Source organism: Choloepus didactylus, chromosome 22, assembly GCF_015220235.1.
Source record: "Choloepus didactylus isolate mChoDid1 chromosome 22, mChoDid1.pri, whole genome shotgun sequence".
Classification (NCBI taxonomy): domain Eukaryota; kingdom Metazoa; phylum Chordata; class Mammalia; order Pilosa; family Megalonychidae; genus Choloepus; species Choloepus didactylus.
The window spans coordinates 31,857,388-31,876,485 of record NC_051328.1 but is presented as its reverse complement, the minus strand read 5'-3'; the positions used below and the strand labels follow the sequence as shown (position 1 = coordinate 31,876,485).

The window sequence follows — 19,098 nt, the reverse complement described above, 5'->3', positions numbered from 1 at the left end:
TCTTTACCTGTCTGTGATGCCGCATGAATCTATCTGAAGGTCACTGAAGTTCCCAAGGGCCCCCTGCTGAACTGAAATCAGATCCACCACTTTGTTACTGACAGAAATAAGTCTCATACATCCCTGAAATCCACCAAATGGGGTTTTACATTTGGATTCCAAGCTGTTGTCAGGAGAACCTGATTAAAACAAAACAAAATAGACCCAGGATATATCATAATGATTTGAGATATAGTATCATAGAATACTTTATTTTTAAAAAGTAATATGCATTTGATTATTTTCTATATTAAAAAGGAGAAGAATGTCCATTGCAATCATTGTTAGTTTGATCTAAATTACAAACTGAAGTCATGGCAACTACTTTCTTTTTCTTTATTTCCATAGGAATCACAAGAAGTCATAATGCTATAACATTATGTGCAAGGATACTAGCAGGATCCAAATTTTAAAACTATATATATATTAGCTTCAGAATTGTAACAATCAAAACACGATAACCAGCAGTATTAAATTATATATAATTTAAACATAGGAACTTAGTCTTATGATTACAAAATGAGTAGCACAAAGGATGAAAATATACACTGTAGTTAAGAAAAGATAAATTAATAATAGTGAAATAAGTTTGCATTGAAAGCTCGCAAGGAGTTATATTGACTTGGAATAAAATTACCAACTATTTAATTAAAGACTTCACTTTCATATACATATAAAAGGTTTCATATACATATTAAAAAGGTATTTTAATAAATCATAAGTTTAATGCCCAAAACATTTTTTGTTTGATTTTATTTATTTTTTTGCCTCATAAAGGGATATTCCACCTATATTGATTTTTCTAACATTTATTTAAGATTTGTTTCTAATAATTTAAATAATAAAGAAATGTAATGTTAACTATTATTTCCTGGAGTTTAATGATGTTCTAAGTGTTTCCTCAATCCAAGTGTAATAAATAATTTTCTGGAGAATGAATACATATATTATATTTATGTATTTCTCATTAATCTTTTTTTGTCATTATGGTTGTCAAGCCCTATTACGATTTCAAAAAATAAGAAAGGAATCAGCAACCTCTTAATTCCTGTACAATCCATGCTAGTTTTCTACCTGGGAATTTCCATTATAATTAAATACTTTGAGGATATTTCCCCTTAATGCTTTGTTTTCCTTAAAAAAAAAAAATACATTTGCACAGCAAGCAAAGGCCAGCACTCATATTTAAAACTATTATCAGACACATTGAAATATTGTATTTTAACCTAACAGAAACTTTGAAGTTTCAAATTTAATATATCAAGAGAAAGTGATCAAAGCTTTTTGCATATTATTTTAATGGACATGGTACTACACACATTTCAAACACTTAAAAGTCTCCTATGAGTAGGATGCGGTTACTGTAATCTCATTATGTTTTCTAGATGACTTATTAACCAATTAAGAACATTAGGATAAGGATTGAAAGTATAGTAGCTCATTAATAATTTGGGGACAACTATAATATGCCAGGAATGTAAAAAACTCTGCTAATCTCCCTGTCTTCAGGTGGTGTTGCCTGACACATCTCAAACCATTGCGGAATAAAATAAATTGTGCAATATGTATGTTGGGAACAAAACTAAGCAAAACCATAGTCACAAAGAAAGGTCATGGAACTTTACAGCAAGTACAGCATCACATCACGAGGTACTTCATATACCCAGCTGCAATGTTTAGTAAACAAGAGAGTCTAAAAAACAAAGAAGGGTTCAACTCAGGTTAGGCTCATTATTATATGAAAAAAGTATCCATAACTTTATACAATGCAACAGCAGAGAGATGTTCAGCACTGAACTCATTTGAGATGAAAGTTCTAAAATATGAACATATCTGGAGAATACTTAATGCTGAATTAATGGATAGATCCATTTCTGGAGGCAGTCAGAAAGTTAAGCACCTCTGAGGATGGCAGATAAAGTATTACTGCCTGTCACTGTATCAGAAGTTCATTGCAGTGCAACAGTTTCCTGGTTGGATAATGTTTGCTTTACATGAGGGGTAAGTGATCATCCTCCACCCAGTCTGGTATTCTCAGCTTGTGCTGCACAGTGTGTTATTCAATAGCACAAAGGCTCCATAAGGGGAATTTACAGGAATGTGACATTCAGCTAACCTCAGTCAGGAGAACCCAGATTTAAAATTTATAATTTATAAATGAGAGTAGCTGAGCACAAAGCAATCTGACATTTTGAAAAGCACTCATTCTGAGGGGGGTGGGAGGGGAACCAAAAGAAAAGTGATGACTAGATAATTGAAGTTTGGCTTGACGTGTAGAATGCTGCTAGCTCAGGAACAGACCCCTCTCCCAATATTAAAGCCACACTGAAGGTGGGCGGAGGGCGGAGATACAACCCAGGCTGTTGGAAGAGACCACTCTCTTGCGGTGCAGCATGCAGTTGGCCTAGATGGACTGCATGCTGACAAGATAACCGGAAACTCATAGTGAAATTGGAGATAAGTGAAGGACAACTGATGGGAAAGCAACTCAGAACTTGGGATATGTGTTTACTTGAAAACAAACGGGCTGAAGAATTAATTACCTAAGAAAAGGCATCCACCCACCTGAACAAAAATATTGTATGATTTCACTTATATGAAATACCTAGAATAAACAAATTTATAGAGTCAGAAAATAGATTACAGGTTCCCAGGGGCCAAGGTATGAGGGAGATGGGAAGTTATTGCGAAATGGGCACAGTTTCTTTTTGAGGTGATGAAAAAGTTTGGATAATACATGTTGGTGAGGGTAGTACAATATTATGAATGTAATTAATAGCATTGAATCATATACTTGAAAGTGGTTAAAATGGGAAATGCTGAGTTGTATGTGCATTCCTACACTGAAAAATAGAAAAAAACAACAACAACACATAAAACAGATCCTAGGGGCAAAGGGGACTCTCACCTACACATAACAAGAGGTGACCAACCATCCCAGTTTGCCCAGAACTGAGGGGGTTCACAGGATCCAAGAGTTTCATTGCTAAAACCAGTAAGAGTGGGCCCTCCAATTGCCAGTATCAGGCAGGCAATCAGAGCCCCTAAGCCAGTCCCGCACTTTAGGGGACTCTACTCTGGCCATTCTCCAGCCATGCTATTGCCCATGTTCCCAGAGGAAAGGTGATGTGCCCACTTGGAACCCTTCCACCTCCCATTCACTCCCAGAACCCAGACTTCCGCACCCCAAAGCCCTAGGCAGGCTGCCCAGAGGTTGGACCTCCTCATCCTGATCCCATCACCGTGTCTTAGAGACACAGGCCAGGAAAAGCAGGGAGAGATGGGGCAGCATAAGACCTCTACTTCCTCTTGAATCCTTGTTCCCAGCCCAGGAAATGTTAGAGGGCCTGAATTTTGCAGGGTATGTATTTATTGATTATGGAATCTCATGCCAAGTTCAAATATGTTCTGGTACTGATGAAAAGCAATTGAGATGCCTAAGTAAACTTGAGATGGTTTATTTTAAAAAGGTTTTGAAGTTGGACATTTATTATGGAAGCTTCCATAGTATATTGTTTAGGAACACCTTAACAGATGGCAAATGATAAAGAATATGATGAGAAATATAAATCCTCAGTGTTTAACTGAGGATATCAAGGGATAGTCCTTGAGGTAAAAATGGTCATGGTGATCTTTTTCTTTAGCTGGGCAATGCAAGTATCAATGTGTGCTTAGAAAAAAACTTCAGTACCCTTTAAAATGTATATATGATGTAAGATGTTAACAATAGAGAAAATTGGGTTGGGTTATACAGTAATTCTCTGTACTATCTTTGCAATATTCTGTAAATCTAAAACTATTCAAAAAATGAAAAGTTATTTAAATGTAAATACCATATATCATGTGTATCACACTAGAAACCAGCAAAATTACAGTGTGCATATTCCACTATAAATGATATTATACTGTGAATAAAAGTAATCACTAGAGAATATTTTCTACACAAAGTAGCTGGGCATTGTTAAATCTGAACATGTAGGATGTAAAATGATTTAAGAATGATGATTCTATTTTTATGATTTGACAAATGCTTTTGTCTAGTCTTTCATTTTACCCCATTTAATAACATGCCTGTTTATTTTTTCCTTATATCTTTTAGTGCTTCTTAATCTTTTCCTTTGAAGTGAAAGCTCTTGGTTAAGTAGTTTTATAAATATTACATTTTATTGAAAGAATGTGTCCCCATGGAATGCCATACAATCAATCACATATTCCAAAAGGTTTTATAAACCAACCTGGTTCAGAAATTAACAAATCCCAGTAAAGGCAGCAATTATATCTTGTAAGATCGTTGGTTCACAGTAATGTTATATGTAGGGTTTTTTGGTTTGTTTGGTTTGCTTTTAAGATCAGATGAACTGATTCATGGTCTTTGTGCTTACTGTCAATTCCTAGAAAGGAATTTGTATTTTACTGATGAATAATAAAGACTGGGTTACTTTCACCAAATTCAAAGGTGATTTTAGACAGAAACAACTGTTTAAATGCAAAATAGCAACAATAATAATATACGAAACATGTAAAGAGTTAATTAGAAATAAGTCTTACTACTGACAGTTTTATAACTTTGCATTTCCAATGGCAAAAGAACACTTTATTTTAATTTTCCAGTAATAAAGATTCATTCCATGCCCAAGGTTTCCTTTTCCAGGCTCTTAATTCAATCAAACATCCACTGGGCAGGCAAACACTTCGTTTGTTCTTGTTCTCTAAGGGAAATGGTCTGGTGTTGAACACTGATGCTCTGATTCTATCAAATGTATCAGTGCATTATCACTAGCAATGAGAAGCAATGAGAAGAGGTTGCTATGGCTAATTAAGTTAAATTATTCATCCATTGGCATAATATTACCCTTCTGTATTGGGCAGTGGAAAAGCAATGAGCAGTGAGGACGATCTAGAGAAGCTAATAGGCATGATGAGGAAAATACTGCAATAAAGTCAGGCCATAAAATCAAAAAGACATATAAGGACCATTTAACATTAGGAAACTATAACAAGGTCTGAAGGTAAAAGCTGTAGAGGGTGGCCTACTTAAACTCAATCTCATTATGGAAATCATAAACTTAAGCCTAGTAGCAATGCATTTTAGGTTACAATTTGTCATATTGACCCACTCAACATTTCCATGTTCAAAAAAAGTGAGAAGGTATCCCTTAATATTAACATAATGAAACATTATGACTTCCCCCAGATACAATGGCATAAACACAAATATGGTTCAACTGCCCATATGGCCTGACCGCTTCCCTTACCTCCAAAATAATAGGTGTCACCTGAATAAATCTGTTCAGGTCCCAGGGAAGGAGCCACTGCAGCCACCTGGCTGTCCACCTTCAAAGTGAGGTGATTCCTTTTAGCAGATAAAGAGACAGAATGCCACTGCCCATCATTTAATCCAGCTCCTGGGGGAGATGAAACCAGTTAAAAGAGATATCTGTTGTGGGAACTTTATAAACAGTTGGTTTAGAACAGCAATACACACACCCCTCAATCAAGTACAGCATTTACAGCTATTAATATCAAGGAGACAAAAAGGAAGATAGGAAAGGGAGTGTGGTGGGAAATCAGCACCCTGTATGGGGAGAATGGTGCCTTGTTATCTACCTTTCTGGGGGCATCAATAGAGAGAACAAAATTCTCAACCCTGAACAATGCTGAATGGCTAAAACCTGCCAGTTGTAGGGCACAGACAGATTTTAAGCTTTCATTCATGTAATTTTACTTTTAGAGGGAAGGATTTGGGAACAGTACACATATTTTCCAAAATTCTGGGTTATCCATAGTAAAATGTGCTATTTAATGTTTTGCACTTTTATATTTTATATTCATCTTTTATAATATTCTGGTAGAATATTTAGCCAACACTATCAAGTCAGTCATTATAAAAATACTTAAAGAAGCTATTAATAAACATTGAAAGTTTACATGTATAAAGTTAGAAAATAAAGGTAGAAAACCATATGCATGTAATCCTAATTATATTCCTAATTTTTATATAAATATGAGAAAAGACTAAAAGGAAATATTTTGACATATAAACAGCAATTTGGGGATGAGGGAATTGAGTTTGTCTTTACTCATTTTTAAATTTCTCTATATTTTCCAAGTTAAATATATATATATATATATATATATACACACACACACACATATAATAAGAAATTACTGTAGTCAAAAATCAAGGTATTCTTATTGCCTCTAAAAAACCAATCTCTAGTCTCTCCTAAGGCAGTCCCAGGCTCAGGAACCCATGGTGTGGTGTATTCTTTCCCTCTAAAAGGAAGTGGAGCCTACGAAGGGCTGGGTGGGTGAAGCATGAGCACACACACTGTGAATCCACAGCATCTCTGATGTGTATTTACCAGTCAGGTTTACCTCATTAACTATTCAACCCTGTATGATTCCACAGATCAAATTTGTAAACAAAAATGTAAGTGCTTTATTAAACCCAAAGGTCATGGACCCTTTTTCTGATATTATATGCAATTTCTTTTTTCCGCAGCTATTTTCTTCTGCAAGCTATCAGACAGAAATGCTTTGAAACTTCCTTGGGGGATTACAGCTCTTTGCCCTGGATGTATTCAATATGACGCAAATGCCAGCTCATGCATTGAAGCTTATTTTTACTTTACATCCATGAAGCAAAAATGATTTTGAGAGACCCAACTCTGGTTTGGTTTGTGAAAGAAAATGGGAAAAGACCTGCAAACAGAAATAGGAAGAATGAAAGAATGTAGGGTAGATACTTTTAGACACATTTTCTAAGAGTTGACTTTTAAATAGACAACCAAAAGAAGTTACGTAATCCCTGACAGTGTGAGACTGGACTACAATAAATCAAATGTCCCAAATTTGTCATCCAGTCCTTCCTTCAGGAGGATACATGTACAGTGAAAGTCCATCTATACAGCTCTGAGTCAAATGTACAGACACTTCTACCTCCCCTCTCCCCTGCAGCATGTCTCCTGCTAGTTCTTTCTCAAAGCTTGGTGTGCCCTATATACACAATTCACTTCCATTTCTTTTACCTCTTACTTTCCATCTTAGCCTAGGACAGCACTTCTCACACTCTTTAGTGATAAACCCTTTATTTTACAATTCTATTGCACATAGAAACTTTTGTAAAACACAATAAAAATGAATTGCTTGAAGTTTTGATAAACACATATATAAAATACAAGCCCACTGACCAAGTGCTTAGACCAGTGAGGTCTAATTGGTATAAGAGTTACTCTCAACTCTGTACTTATCTCTCTGAACCAGCAGTAGTCCAGGGACCACACTTTGAGCAGCACTGCTCTAGGCAACTGCTGATCAGACATGTAGCAGGATTAAGTCAAAGGCTCTGGGAGGACTTGGGAATCAGTCCATAGAGAAGCCAAGTTCGATTAGGAAGAAAATGACTGCCAGGACAGCTCACTTTGTAATTCAACACAGTTAAATGCATCCGTCTAACTAGCTAGCTAACTGTGATGTTGCAGCATGTTTGTGGGGGAGCTTTCAGAAAGCCACTCTCAAGACTCACTTGTAATAGATGTCATTTGCCTACGTGAGGAGGCTGACTTATTGCCTGTGAATAAGATTCATTACACAAGTTGATGAAGGACCCATTTAATTCATTTCACATAAACTCTATATAATAAAAAGGATGTTTAAATCAGATTCATTTTCTTGTACACAAATGACACCTTCCCACTTTTAGGTCTGATGAGAGATGAACCCACTTCAAAGACCATACTACAGCAAAAGAAGGGAAACAAGGAGAAGTAGAATTTGTATTTTGTTTATATATGATATGATGTAACTAAATGCTAATTCTAGCACATTACACCCCTACTATAAATTTTGAGACTGGAGGAGGGGGCATGCTGTTGGCATAATAATAAGATAATAATAATAAAACTTTAATGTTTTGAGCTATCATTCTTAACAGGCACTGTGTACTTTATATGAATTATATCATTTAATCCTTACCACAACTATGATGATTCTCATTTTAAATGTGGAGAAAATGAGGCCTAGAGAGTACAAACAAATGACAGACAGTATATTCAGCTAGTGAGTTTCAAAGCCGTACCAGAAACCTGAATTTGACTTCCATGCCTGCAGGAAAGGTGGTCCCCATATTTTTGTGCTTATATTAAATAATAAGTTTTGAGAAAGACAGAGCAACCCCTATCAGCTAGGAACTGGCCTGGCACTATCAAGTTAGGCTTTGGTGTCGTGAGAAGCTAGCTAGTAATCAACTCCATTCTTGGTGATTGAACATAAACAGTCTTAAATAACATCACCATCAGAGAAGGCCACTTTATGACTATAATGACATGAGACAACAATAAAAAAAGGCTACTTCATAATCTTTTCCAAGCACAGACTAAAAAGTAAGGCTGCTGTGTAAACCACAAAACACCAAAATCCTCCCTCTCCTAGATATTAGGTATGACTAGTGAGCCTTTACCAATTACAGCTTTAGCCTTATTTCATTCCTCCATCCTTCTAGATAAGACTTACAAAGATACCCAATCATAGAATCACCTCCATCTCCATGCAGCATTTACTCTAGAGTAAATATCTGCTTCCTTGAAACCTCACCCAAGTCATTTAACACAACTGAAAATCCTGTAACAAGTCACCCATGGAATTTTCTTATTGAGTCACACCATGTTCCACAAGGTGTGCGTTCTCCTTGTTGCAATGAGCAAAAAACTCAACTTGTTCAGTTACAGGTGTATTCATTGTGGTCTTTGACTGGAGGGCACTGAAGAATAAAAAAGGAATCATGGAAAATGGAATAACAAGTGGAAGTGTTTACAATTGTAGTTAGTGAGGAAGGACAGGATTCTACGCGTACCTGGAGTTAGCCCAATGCAATGTTTAGAGTCAACAATCACATTTAAAGGCCACGCACTCCTCCACAAGACCACCCTCACTTCTGACACCAACTGCAAGTTCAGAGGTTCCTGAAACCACCCTTGGGTATGAAAATTCACTGGAAAGACCCCCAGAACTCACTGAAAGCTGTTATACTCATGGTTGTGATTTATTACAGAGAAAACATACAAATTAAAGTCAACCAAAGGGAGAGACACATTGGGCAGGGTCTAGGAGGTTCTACACATGAAGCTCCCTTCCTCCTGTCCTGCAGAGTCAGGATGCATTACCTCTTGGTATCTATGTGTGATAATACACATGGTGTATTGCCAACCAGGGAAGCTCATCCCAGCTTCAGTGTCCAGAGTTCTTATTGGGGATCCATTATATATGCATGCTTGATTCATTAATTTCTCAAGTGGCTGATAGCCTCCAGGATGACTGACACCGTGTGACCCAAAGTCCCTAACCCTAACTCATATGGTTGGTCTTTCTAGCAGTGGTCAACCTCCACCCTAAGTCTCTAAGACTGTCAGGTGTGGCCAGATCCCACCCCAAACAATGGTATGACATAGATCAGCTCCAGAAACCAAGGACAAAGGTCTAACCTCTCTGTTGGCAATGCCAAATTCTTTACTATACAGTGCCAGAAACTTTTCTCTCTCTGTCTCTGTCTGTCTCTCTTCCTCATCCCTCTAGCCCCAAACCAGATAAACACCCAGGAGGAAAAAAGTTTATATCTGATCCTTCATATAAAATCTCCTATATGATTTTTGCTTTGACATCTATAGAAGTGACAAGGACTGAGAATATTTTGTATCATGAGGGATGTTATAGGATTAATATAATACATTTCCTAAATTAGACTTATGTAATAGTGTTAAATATTTTAAAAATGATATAGGCTGACATATTTTTGAATAATTCAAAATGAATATTTGCAAAACTGTGTCACATTAAAATTTGAGCCTAATTCAAACAGTTGCACAATTCAGTTCTTTCTGAACTCAAGCTAATTTGATTCCATTGTAAAAGATAACAATTTTGAGTTTTTAAAACCCCTTAGATATGTAATTTATATCCCCAACAACTAAGAAAAATCACATCATCCTTATAAAATGGAAATATTTAGTATAATATGATAATAAGTCAAAAATAGATACTTGATTCTCTTTAAAGTGTCATTACAATACATTCTGACAACTGATTTGTCGAATATTGTACACGTGAAACATAGGTGAAAAATCTACACCTATGGGAGAACAAACTGATCATGCATCGACCAACCCATTTAACTAGTCGATTTTCAAACACAGTGTGCACTTGCTTCACTGAAATAGCAAAAATTAATATTTTAAGAGAAACTAGAAAGATGTGGGGAAGGGGAATTGGTAAGTAAGGTAGACTTCTGTTATCTTAAATGTAACAAATTTGCTATATTGACATTCATATTTAATCTAGTCTTATTATTAGTTATGGAAATAATCACACAAAGTCATATGATATCATGATGGATTATACTGTATATGGATTTAAACATTACAGATTTTTAAATGATTGGGGTACTCTATATAGTCTTACACCTAGTAATTTATTAAACATTCATTCCTGGAAAGTGGCTGGAAATGAACTAGCTTTGTGGGGTTCACAACAGTTATATTGTAGTGAAGCAGTTTCTTTAAGATGTTGAATACATCCACTTAGACATTGAATATATCTACTTAGTCTATGAACCTAAGCACTTCAGACAATGTCAAATACATCATAATAAACTATGCATTAATGGCAAACTTACATTTTTAGACCATGGTTTTAGGGAGCCTGCTAATTATTAATATGATTGATTAATTTATTTCCTTTTCATGTGTGTGAATCTACCACATTTTGAGTATTATATAAAATGTTGCAGCACAGTAATTCTTGGAAAAAAGATAGTTAATATTAAATTTTCAGCTCCCACTTTTAACCTGGAGTAATAAATGAACAACAAAAAAAAAAAAAAAAAAAAGAAAAAAGAAAAAGAAAAAAAACCCACACAAATCACAAATACATAAAAGGAATAGGCATCCATGTACCCTTTTATACACTTGTTTTTCTTATATTTCATTTTGGACCATATTATAACTTTTCTTTCCTTTTTTACCCCCTCTTCAAGTCATATTCTTTGAATTTTGGTACTAATTTATATGGAGAGAGTAGTTACAATGGCATCTTTTAATTGTTTTTAGACATCATTTATTAAATTAATGTAGCTATTAACCATGATGTGACTTCTAGTTGCTTGGCTTGGATGTTATTCTATGTTTGTGAAAATGTGATGGAAATCCCTTGTCAAGAGTTATATAATCATAATGAAGAAACAAAAATTTCCCTCACTGAAAGCACTGACCTAAATTGGACATTAATTTCCCAGACACTAATATAGTCACTGTAATTATATTACTTCTAAAAATTAAAACAATTTCATGTAGCCTAGAAGTGGAGAGAATTCCATTTTGTACCCAAACTGAGACACTTTGCACAAATTTTCACATCACCCCCAAAAGTATCCAACTCTGCACAGAATATATCAGCAAGTTGGTCTGACTAAATATTTAGGTTTTACATTGCACACTAATACAGAGATAGAAATACAGACCCAGCAAGCTCTCTCCCCTTCTCAACTCTCTCACAGACTCTTGGAAATACACAGCCCCTCTCCACCCCCTTTGTCCTGATGTATTCAACTTGAAACTTTATCTGGAAAATAAAAATCAACCACAGAGAAGCTCTAGCCCTCAATTTATAAATTCATCCAGCCAAAAAAAAAAAAAAAAAAAAAAACAGTTCTGAGCAAGCACCCTTCCTCGTCTAAGAAGGAAACAACAAAAGTCAAAACAAATTGATTACCATCTGTCATTACTCAAGAAAGCCAGTTGATGATTTAAGCCCAATCTAACATGATCTAACATGATTATCAAAACATGCCCACCAAAAACAAAAGCAGGTTCTTTTTTCAGGAATAAGGCAGGCAGTGGAGGACGAGTCGGCTAGAAAAAACAAAAGAATGCTGCCTCCTCTGTTTGGTTACCCACATATAGGCATTATTATCCTCATATTTCAGAGGTAGGAACTGAGTTTAAAAAAGCTAAGTGGTTTGTTCAAAGACATACAACTTAGTCAGTGAAAGAATTAGGATTCAAACCCAGCTCTGCCTTTTCTCCTGTGCCTGGCCACACTTAGAACCGAAAACTGGCCATAGTGGGCAACCAGTGAGCAAGGAGCTTTCATTGGCTGTCTCAGATGTCAATCACTCTCCAAGAGCCTCTAATCAGCAGAACTTACTGTTTTCATTATCTCCTTACACACAGAGCAGACCAGGAAATGCAGAACTGAGGGGAGTACCCGGATATTTCACATCTCCTGAAGGCTTAGAATAATTGAAGAATAGGGTACCATTACAGGTGGATCATGGTTTAATGGGATGTCATTGGGAGGTTTAAAGGAAATGGAGTGGAGGTGCTCTTTCAAACACTGCATGTGTTCAAGGATATTTTTAAGATAAGATTATGGCTCTCACACAAATACAAAATGAACATGTTCCAAATATTTTATTTAACTCATTATTTATTGAGGGAACCAGAAAAATGTTAGAAACCAGTCAAATGACAATCCAAATGCAGGTTTCTTCCAAAGGAGGGAAGGGAAATCAATTGACCTTACCAAAGACAAATATCATTTGCATATCTAGGGCAAGGATCATTTTTATTTCCCTTAGTAATCTACGATTTATAGAGACTACAGAAAAAGACCCAGACATCCATAGAATTAGATAAACCTAATAAGTGTGCTAGACAAAGTCTAATACTCCATTGAAGACACCCAGGAAACTTTTTGATCCATTTCTAAGTCTTATAGACTTCCTCAGAATACACTGATTTATTAGTAGTGGGTGTGGGTGTGTATGGGGGGGGACGGGGAGGGGGAGTTGAGAGGAAACTTTTATTCCTCCAGAACTATCATTTTGGTTAATAAGGACAACTAGTGTTAGAGTCATATTTAAAAGAAAAGAGGAATCAAGTACCTCTAGGGAAGAATACTGATAATCTTATTAACTCAAGTATTCATTTATTAAACAAATATTAATTTTTGGTTATCTGCAAAATTTTATGGAGGGGAAACACAGAGATAATGAAATCTTACAAATCCATATGCTTTGCCTGTGGGAAGACATTTATTACCTGCTGTGATGTCAATGGGCAATTTTCCTGGCTGGTAGAGATTCAGTTTAAGTTTCCCGTCCTGGAGACAGAGGAGGAGACTCCCTGAAACAAGTTGGAGTTCACTGAATAGCAGAAGTCCTGCCTTATTCCAGGTTCGAAACTGAAAACTGGCAGACACCTCACCCTCTCCAGAAGTGCCTGGCAGTGCCAAGTAACTTCTGGAGCTCAGAAAAGTCACAGGCACTGATTGTGGTTGTGAACAAGAAAAGGACACGTTTCCCTGAAGATAAAATAGAAGAAAACGTTTTCAGAGTGACCATTTCATCATACTAGTAGTAATAGACATGCGAATATTCACCAAGGCTGCTTACAGATCTCACATCATCCTCAATTTAAAACGACAAGGACAACAAGCTTGTTATCAACATGAAAATTCAACTCCTTGTCATTTATCTTAAAGGTTCTTCAAACCCAGTGATATTGTGGCCAAGCATACCTTTCCCTGGGTTTTCTGGGTGAGAGCTTTTTCTCCCCACTTCTCAATGTCAGTAAGGAATCTAACTCCATGTAAATGAATTAAATAAAACTTATTTAAGCCATCTCCTTTTTAATGTTTTACTTGCTCTTGTTTCCCTCTCATCTCATCCACTTAGCTGCCCCTGCCTTCCAATCCACCCCAGTTTCCAATGTCAGTGAGCTAGAGTTTCTCCTTCCATGTCTATCCATTTCCTCCATTCCCACTGAATCATATAGTTTCAGCCAGATAAACATACACAAATATGTTTATGAATTCATAGCCTACAACTTTGTCATTATTTGTTTTAAAAAAATAGGATCCATGTTTTATGCACTTTACTATATTAGGCTTTTTTCACTAAATAATACCTTATGGAAATACCTCCAGGTTTTGTCTCTTCCAACAAGGCTGTTATAAATACTTTCAGGTTTCTATGTGCACTGGTATTTTTAGCTCTATGGAAGAGTGTCCTAGATTTAGAACTACTGTACCCATATGTTTTAAGAAGCATTGCCAGATTTCTTTCCAAAAAAAAGTTAAAATTCTCCACATTTCTACCAGTAATAAATGAGGGTATCTGGTTCCTCACATACTTGCCAACAATAGGTTTTATATGTCTTTTAAATTTCCACTGGTTCATGACAAATATCAAAATGATATCTCATTCTTATTTATCTTGTGTTTACTAGTGAATCTGAGCATTTTTCATAAATGTGTTACTCTTCTGGACTTGCTTTTCTAGGAATGGTCTGTTATCCTCTATCCATTTTTCATTTTCTTTTATTTTCCTTTTTTTAGTCATGTTTCTCTTTCTCTTATCATTTGGCCCATTGTCACCAGATTGACACATATTCTTTCCTGATCTAATGGTTTTACAATAGGTCTTCATGATACAGTGGAATTGCATGAAATCATATCTTTTAAAATACTGTATATGATAAAAATATTTTGCCCCTGGAATAAGATACATACTTATGGATTTAGAACAACTTTAAGTTCTGAATTATTTAGAAATAATTAAGCTTGTTCCTTAATATGTTTCAGAAATGAAGATTCTTTTAGTTTTACTTCAAATAATATTTAATAAACTTTCTAAATACAGATTCAAAAAGTCAATGAAATCAACTTTATTTAGAAAAATACACATTGGAATTAGAATATTTGGTTTTGGCCAAAGAAAAACATTTGCCTATATTGTGATTCTGTTAACAGTGAATTAGTTTTCACTGTAAACAAATATCTCCTCTCAGTGAATGAAGTGATAAAAGCTTAAAAGTAAACTGTGCTGACCCATAACGTAAAGGCTATCAAATCTTGTAAAAAATGTTTACCAGCTGCAGTTTTGCTTTTCTCTTCATTTGGTCAGCTTCCTGCTACCCTATGTAGCAGCAAATCCCCTTGCCAATGAAGAGTGTGTATTAGTTGCATGAGCAGTTTCTGGAAATTCATCTTGTGAATGCAACACTCACATACATGCACATCTATCTATCATCTATCTGTACATGTATACCTAATATTTTAGTTTTCTTTTAAAGTAATTTTTCCTTTCATAAAGTATAACTATTTTAAAATCTTATTGGATGATAGGCTCATATAAAAGCTATCAATTCATGCATAGAATTAGGAATAAAATACATCATAAACAATAAATATCCCCATATGTTTGGGGATTTGGTAAGACTGAAAGGAGCTTACACGTACATATTTTATGCAAGGAAAGAAACTTTTTCAAATGTCAAGCTGGTTATGCTGGAAACCACGTTCTCCAAAATTCCCTTCCCTTTCCAGTTTAGGGTAAAAAATAGCCAAAAATAGAACTAGCATTATATTTGGGTGTCAGAAGTAAAATGCAGACTTTCTCCTCCAAAGGTCTTTTAGTGACCACCCTCAGTGAAGGACACCCCTGCGGTGCTGGTTTGTTCCAGCTTGTTCTTGCTGTCCTCCACCTGCACCATCTCTCCTTCCTGATTGCTGGCTCTGTTGACCATTGGCCAGCCCAGGACCACTACCAGATGCTTGCTGGGGACCCAAAGAAGTGGTGGTTACTTAGAGGCAATTGCTTCCAGAAGCCTCCCAGGAGATTCCTTCACAGGCCAAAAGTGTTTGGTTTCTTGGATTCCCTTACAAGCTCCAACTTGTCCACACATCCCAGTGCTTCATGCAGAATTAGTGACTTCTGATTGGACCTTCCAGCTTTCTCTAGCAGATCTTCACTTTCCCAGCTCCTCCAACAATTGTTAAGATCCAAGCCCTATAATAAATTCCTTATTCATAACACTGGTACTGACAGCTGCTTCCCTGACTGAGCCCCGACCAGTACAGTTATATTTAAATTCTGACACATTTCCACAGAATTGGACTATAATGCAGCCTGACCAAGGTTGCTGTTTGGACAGATTGGACAGATGCAGTGTTGTAGCAGCCTTATAGTTTCTTTTATTTGTTATGAATGAACATGGAAAAATACAAGTTTTTCAAATGTCTCTGTAATATACAGGATGTTATCTGATTCTAGGAACTCGGTAATGAGTTTGTCAGGGATTATCTAATTAAGAGAATTACAGAGCAAAAGAAAATGTCTCCTGAGTATAATAATATTGCAACAAAATTAAAATATCAACTGTAAATACAAAATAGCTTCACTTCATATAAAAATAAACTAACTGTGCCCTGTGAATCATAATTTCTTTAGACAGACTTAATAATCACTTACATGTATAGTGCCAATCAAAGAAAAATTTCACTAGGTAGAAAAGCAGTATGGTTTTACTTGTTCTTTCCCATGGAGACTCTCTTACCATAGTGATGATCTGTGGTTTGTGTTGTTTGGCCAAATCAATGATATCCACTCCATTATAATAGAGATTTTCTAAACACCCATGAAAATTTTTCTGTGAGAATGACACTGATTTTCCAGGTGCTGGAATCCCTCCAAAGCTGATCTTAGAAAGAAAAACAGCATCAATAATATTGTTTAGTAATTTTCTGACAATCTGCTTAAATATTTATGATTAGCAAGTATAGCTGTAATCATCATAGATCAATTTTCCATCACCCCACCTACGCTGCCATATTGTTCATTTCAAACGGAGATCTAAAAATAAAAGTTAAGGTGCAGATTTTAAAACAAATTCATATGCATTCAGTTTTCATTTATGCTACAGCTTGATTATCCTTACAGGTTGCTAATCACACCTTGTTTTGATTCTTATTGGTTGATGAAACAAAATACATTTTTATGTCCATGGTAAATCTTGATCTGCTTAATAATGTAACAGATTATAATGTCATTTTATTTTATATACACTATAGGCACACAATGATATTTATGCATTTGAATCAAGCATTCATTAATTAATTACTCAATGTGCTTGTCACTAAAAATTTTCCCCAAGACTCTACAACGGTCAGGAGACTCTATGACACAAAGAGATCCTATAGAACACATCCTACAACACTTTTGGTATTTAGATCTCTTTATGGAGGTGTTTTCCTACATGTGACATGACTACTGATCTCAAGGGAAAAATATGATCTTGATCTGTAATAATAAATTAACATCTTGAGAGGGAGATGACGACTCAGTACGTTATACCCAAACCTGTGACTGTTACCAGGTGAGTCAGGTCACCAGAACTGTCATGTACTCTGAAAGGAGCATTCTCTGTAGCATATTTTGGGGGTATACGGGCCACATCACATCTACATCATAAAATCAGTATTAATTAAAATGCATTTATCACACCTCATGATCAAGATGCAGGGGGTCGAAGTCTCCCTGTGAGTGGAAACGATGCTTGTGCTCATCCAACGAAAAGTTGACGTGTCTGCCCCAGCGCTGAATGAGCACCGAGTGCCAGTGCTCGTCATCCAACAGGCTGCCCAGGGGGACACTGGTCAGAGCCTGAGTAAGGGGCAGTTTAGCTTCACCTTAGAAGAGGGAAAAACAAAAGCACCATTATTCCTAGTTAAAAAAGAAGAAGAAAATAGTTTCCGTTTTTGAAACAACATAACTCATCATAACTTCAACTATTTCCTTCCAAGCATTCATCCCAAACACTAGCATGGCTTTATCTGAGGCTTGGATAAAATCTCCTTTGAAACTTGATGTCATTCCTTCCACCATTAATTCTTTTTATTATTATTATTCATTGCAGGCTCATTTTCTACGTAAATTTTATCTTTGTTACAACCTCATTATTTTTATCACCTCAATATTTTTCAATGACCCATCCTTTTTTTAATGATGTTAGAAAATAGCTATGTAGTAATATCACTGCTATGCAGGAAACAGAATGAGGTTCTTATGCAATTTTCAAAATATGAACTATTTTTGCATGAAAACAGTATTATATTGTGTGTCTAGACACACAAGCCCTTGAATTTGAAAATAGTACATCTAAACTGTTAAAAGATAAGCTATAAATGACATCTGAATAATCAGATTTTCAGGCACCTAACCCAATAGTTTTACCTGAATAAATAAGTAAAAAGAGCTTTCCTCTTCTTAATTCCAGTGTCACATGGTCTCCATTTTGCCCCTCTCTGTGGAGTAGAATGCCATCGCTCTGCATGGTTTTGAATTTCAAAGCAATAATATCTTTTATTGGATTCATGGATTTTTGATTAAATCTGTAGAGAAATGAACTTCTTCCATCAAGATCAACCACCTCTGATTCTAGAGACAAAGATATTAAAAAGTCATTCTGAGAATAAATATGGTCATTAAAGTATTTCAAATATATAGAGAGCATTATGCAAACTCACACACATGCATATATAATTCAGTTCAGCCCAGTCATTATAAGGAAAAATACGATCACAAAATATCTAATTCCTTCTTGAAACCCAGGGTTGAATACATCTGAGTTTTTATTAACCTGTTTACAGAACTCATGATCTAGAAATACACTGAAATATTCCTAATTTTTTCTTATTTTATTAAAGGTATATTTCTTCTCATTTCATAAAAAAGGAAATTCAGGAAAAAGTTTATAATTGATATTCATAACATAAAACCATTTTGCATATTCACCATCAATATTTTGTTAATTACGTTCTTGAAATGTTATGATAACAGTTTCATTGGAGTTAAATGCCTTATTTGCATCTGAAAAGGTGGTTTTGATACCTCAAAATTCTTTCATACATATTAGACATGAAAGAGGTCTGCCCATTAATGAATGCACATACTTTAGACTCATCAAATGCCACTTTAAATATGTATTACTTAACCTATGTGTTTTATTTTATTTTTTGACAAAGTAATAGTATTTAAGGGCTATGCTATTTCCTATCTTCTCAAGGGCATTGTTGAAACGACCCCGACTTAACGATATTATGAGGTCTGCTCTGCTGCCTTTGTGTCATAACTGTGACAATGACAAGTGTCTTCAGCTTTCTGACAATGTCTTATCTACTCATTGTCAAGATCACTTGTATTCAGTTCATCTGAAAAAAGATGTC

At 35.6% G+C, this 19,098-nt stretch overlaps 1 protein-coding gene across 6 annotated transcripts in view; it reads right to left on the bottom strand.

The window, feature by feature from the left end:
- Positions 1-19,098, bottom strand: part of CNTNAP4 (contactin associated protein family member 4) — a 293,265-nt gene that overhangs the window by 96,696 nt on the left and 177,471 nt on the right. For 5 of the 6 annotated variants that reach the window (XM_037815806.1, XM_037815809.1, XM_037815808.1 and 2 more), the window contains exons 5-10: positions 18,107-18,310; positions 17,378-17,562; positions 16,431-16,574; positions 13,134-13,395; positions 5,295-5,444; positions 8-179 (exon numbers count right to left, since the gene is read on the bottom strand). In XM_037815806.1, coding sequence (XP_037671734.1) covers positions 8-179; positions 5,295-5,444; positions 13,134-13,395; positions 16,431-16,574; positions 17,378-17,562; positions 18,107-18,310 — 1,117 coding nt within the window. Of the gene's footprint in view, positions 1-7; positions 180-5,294; positions 5,445-13,133; positions 13,396-16,430; positions 16,575-17,377; positions 17,563-18,106; positions 18,311-19,098 lie in introns of those variants that run through there. The other variant, XM_037815812.1, reaches the window with a different exon arrangement.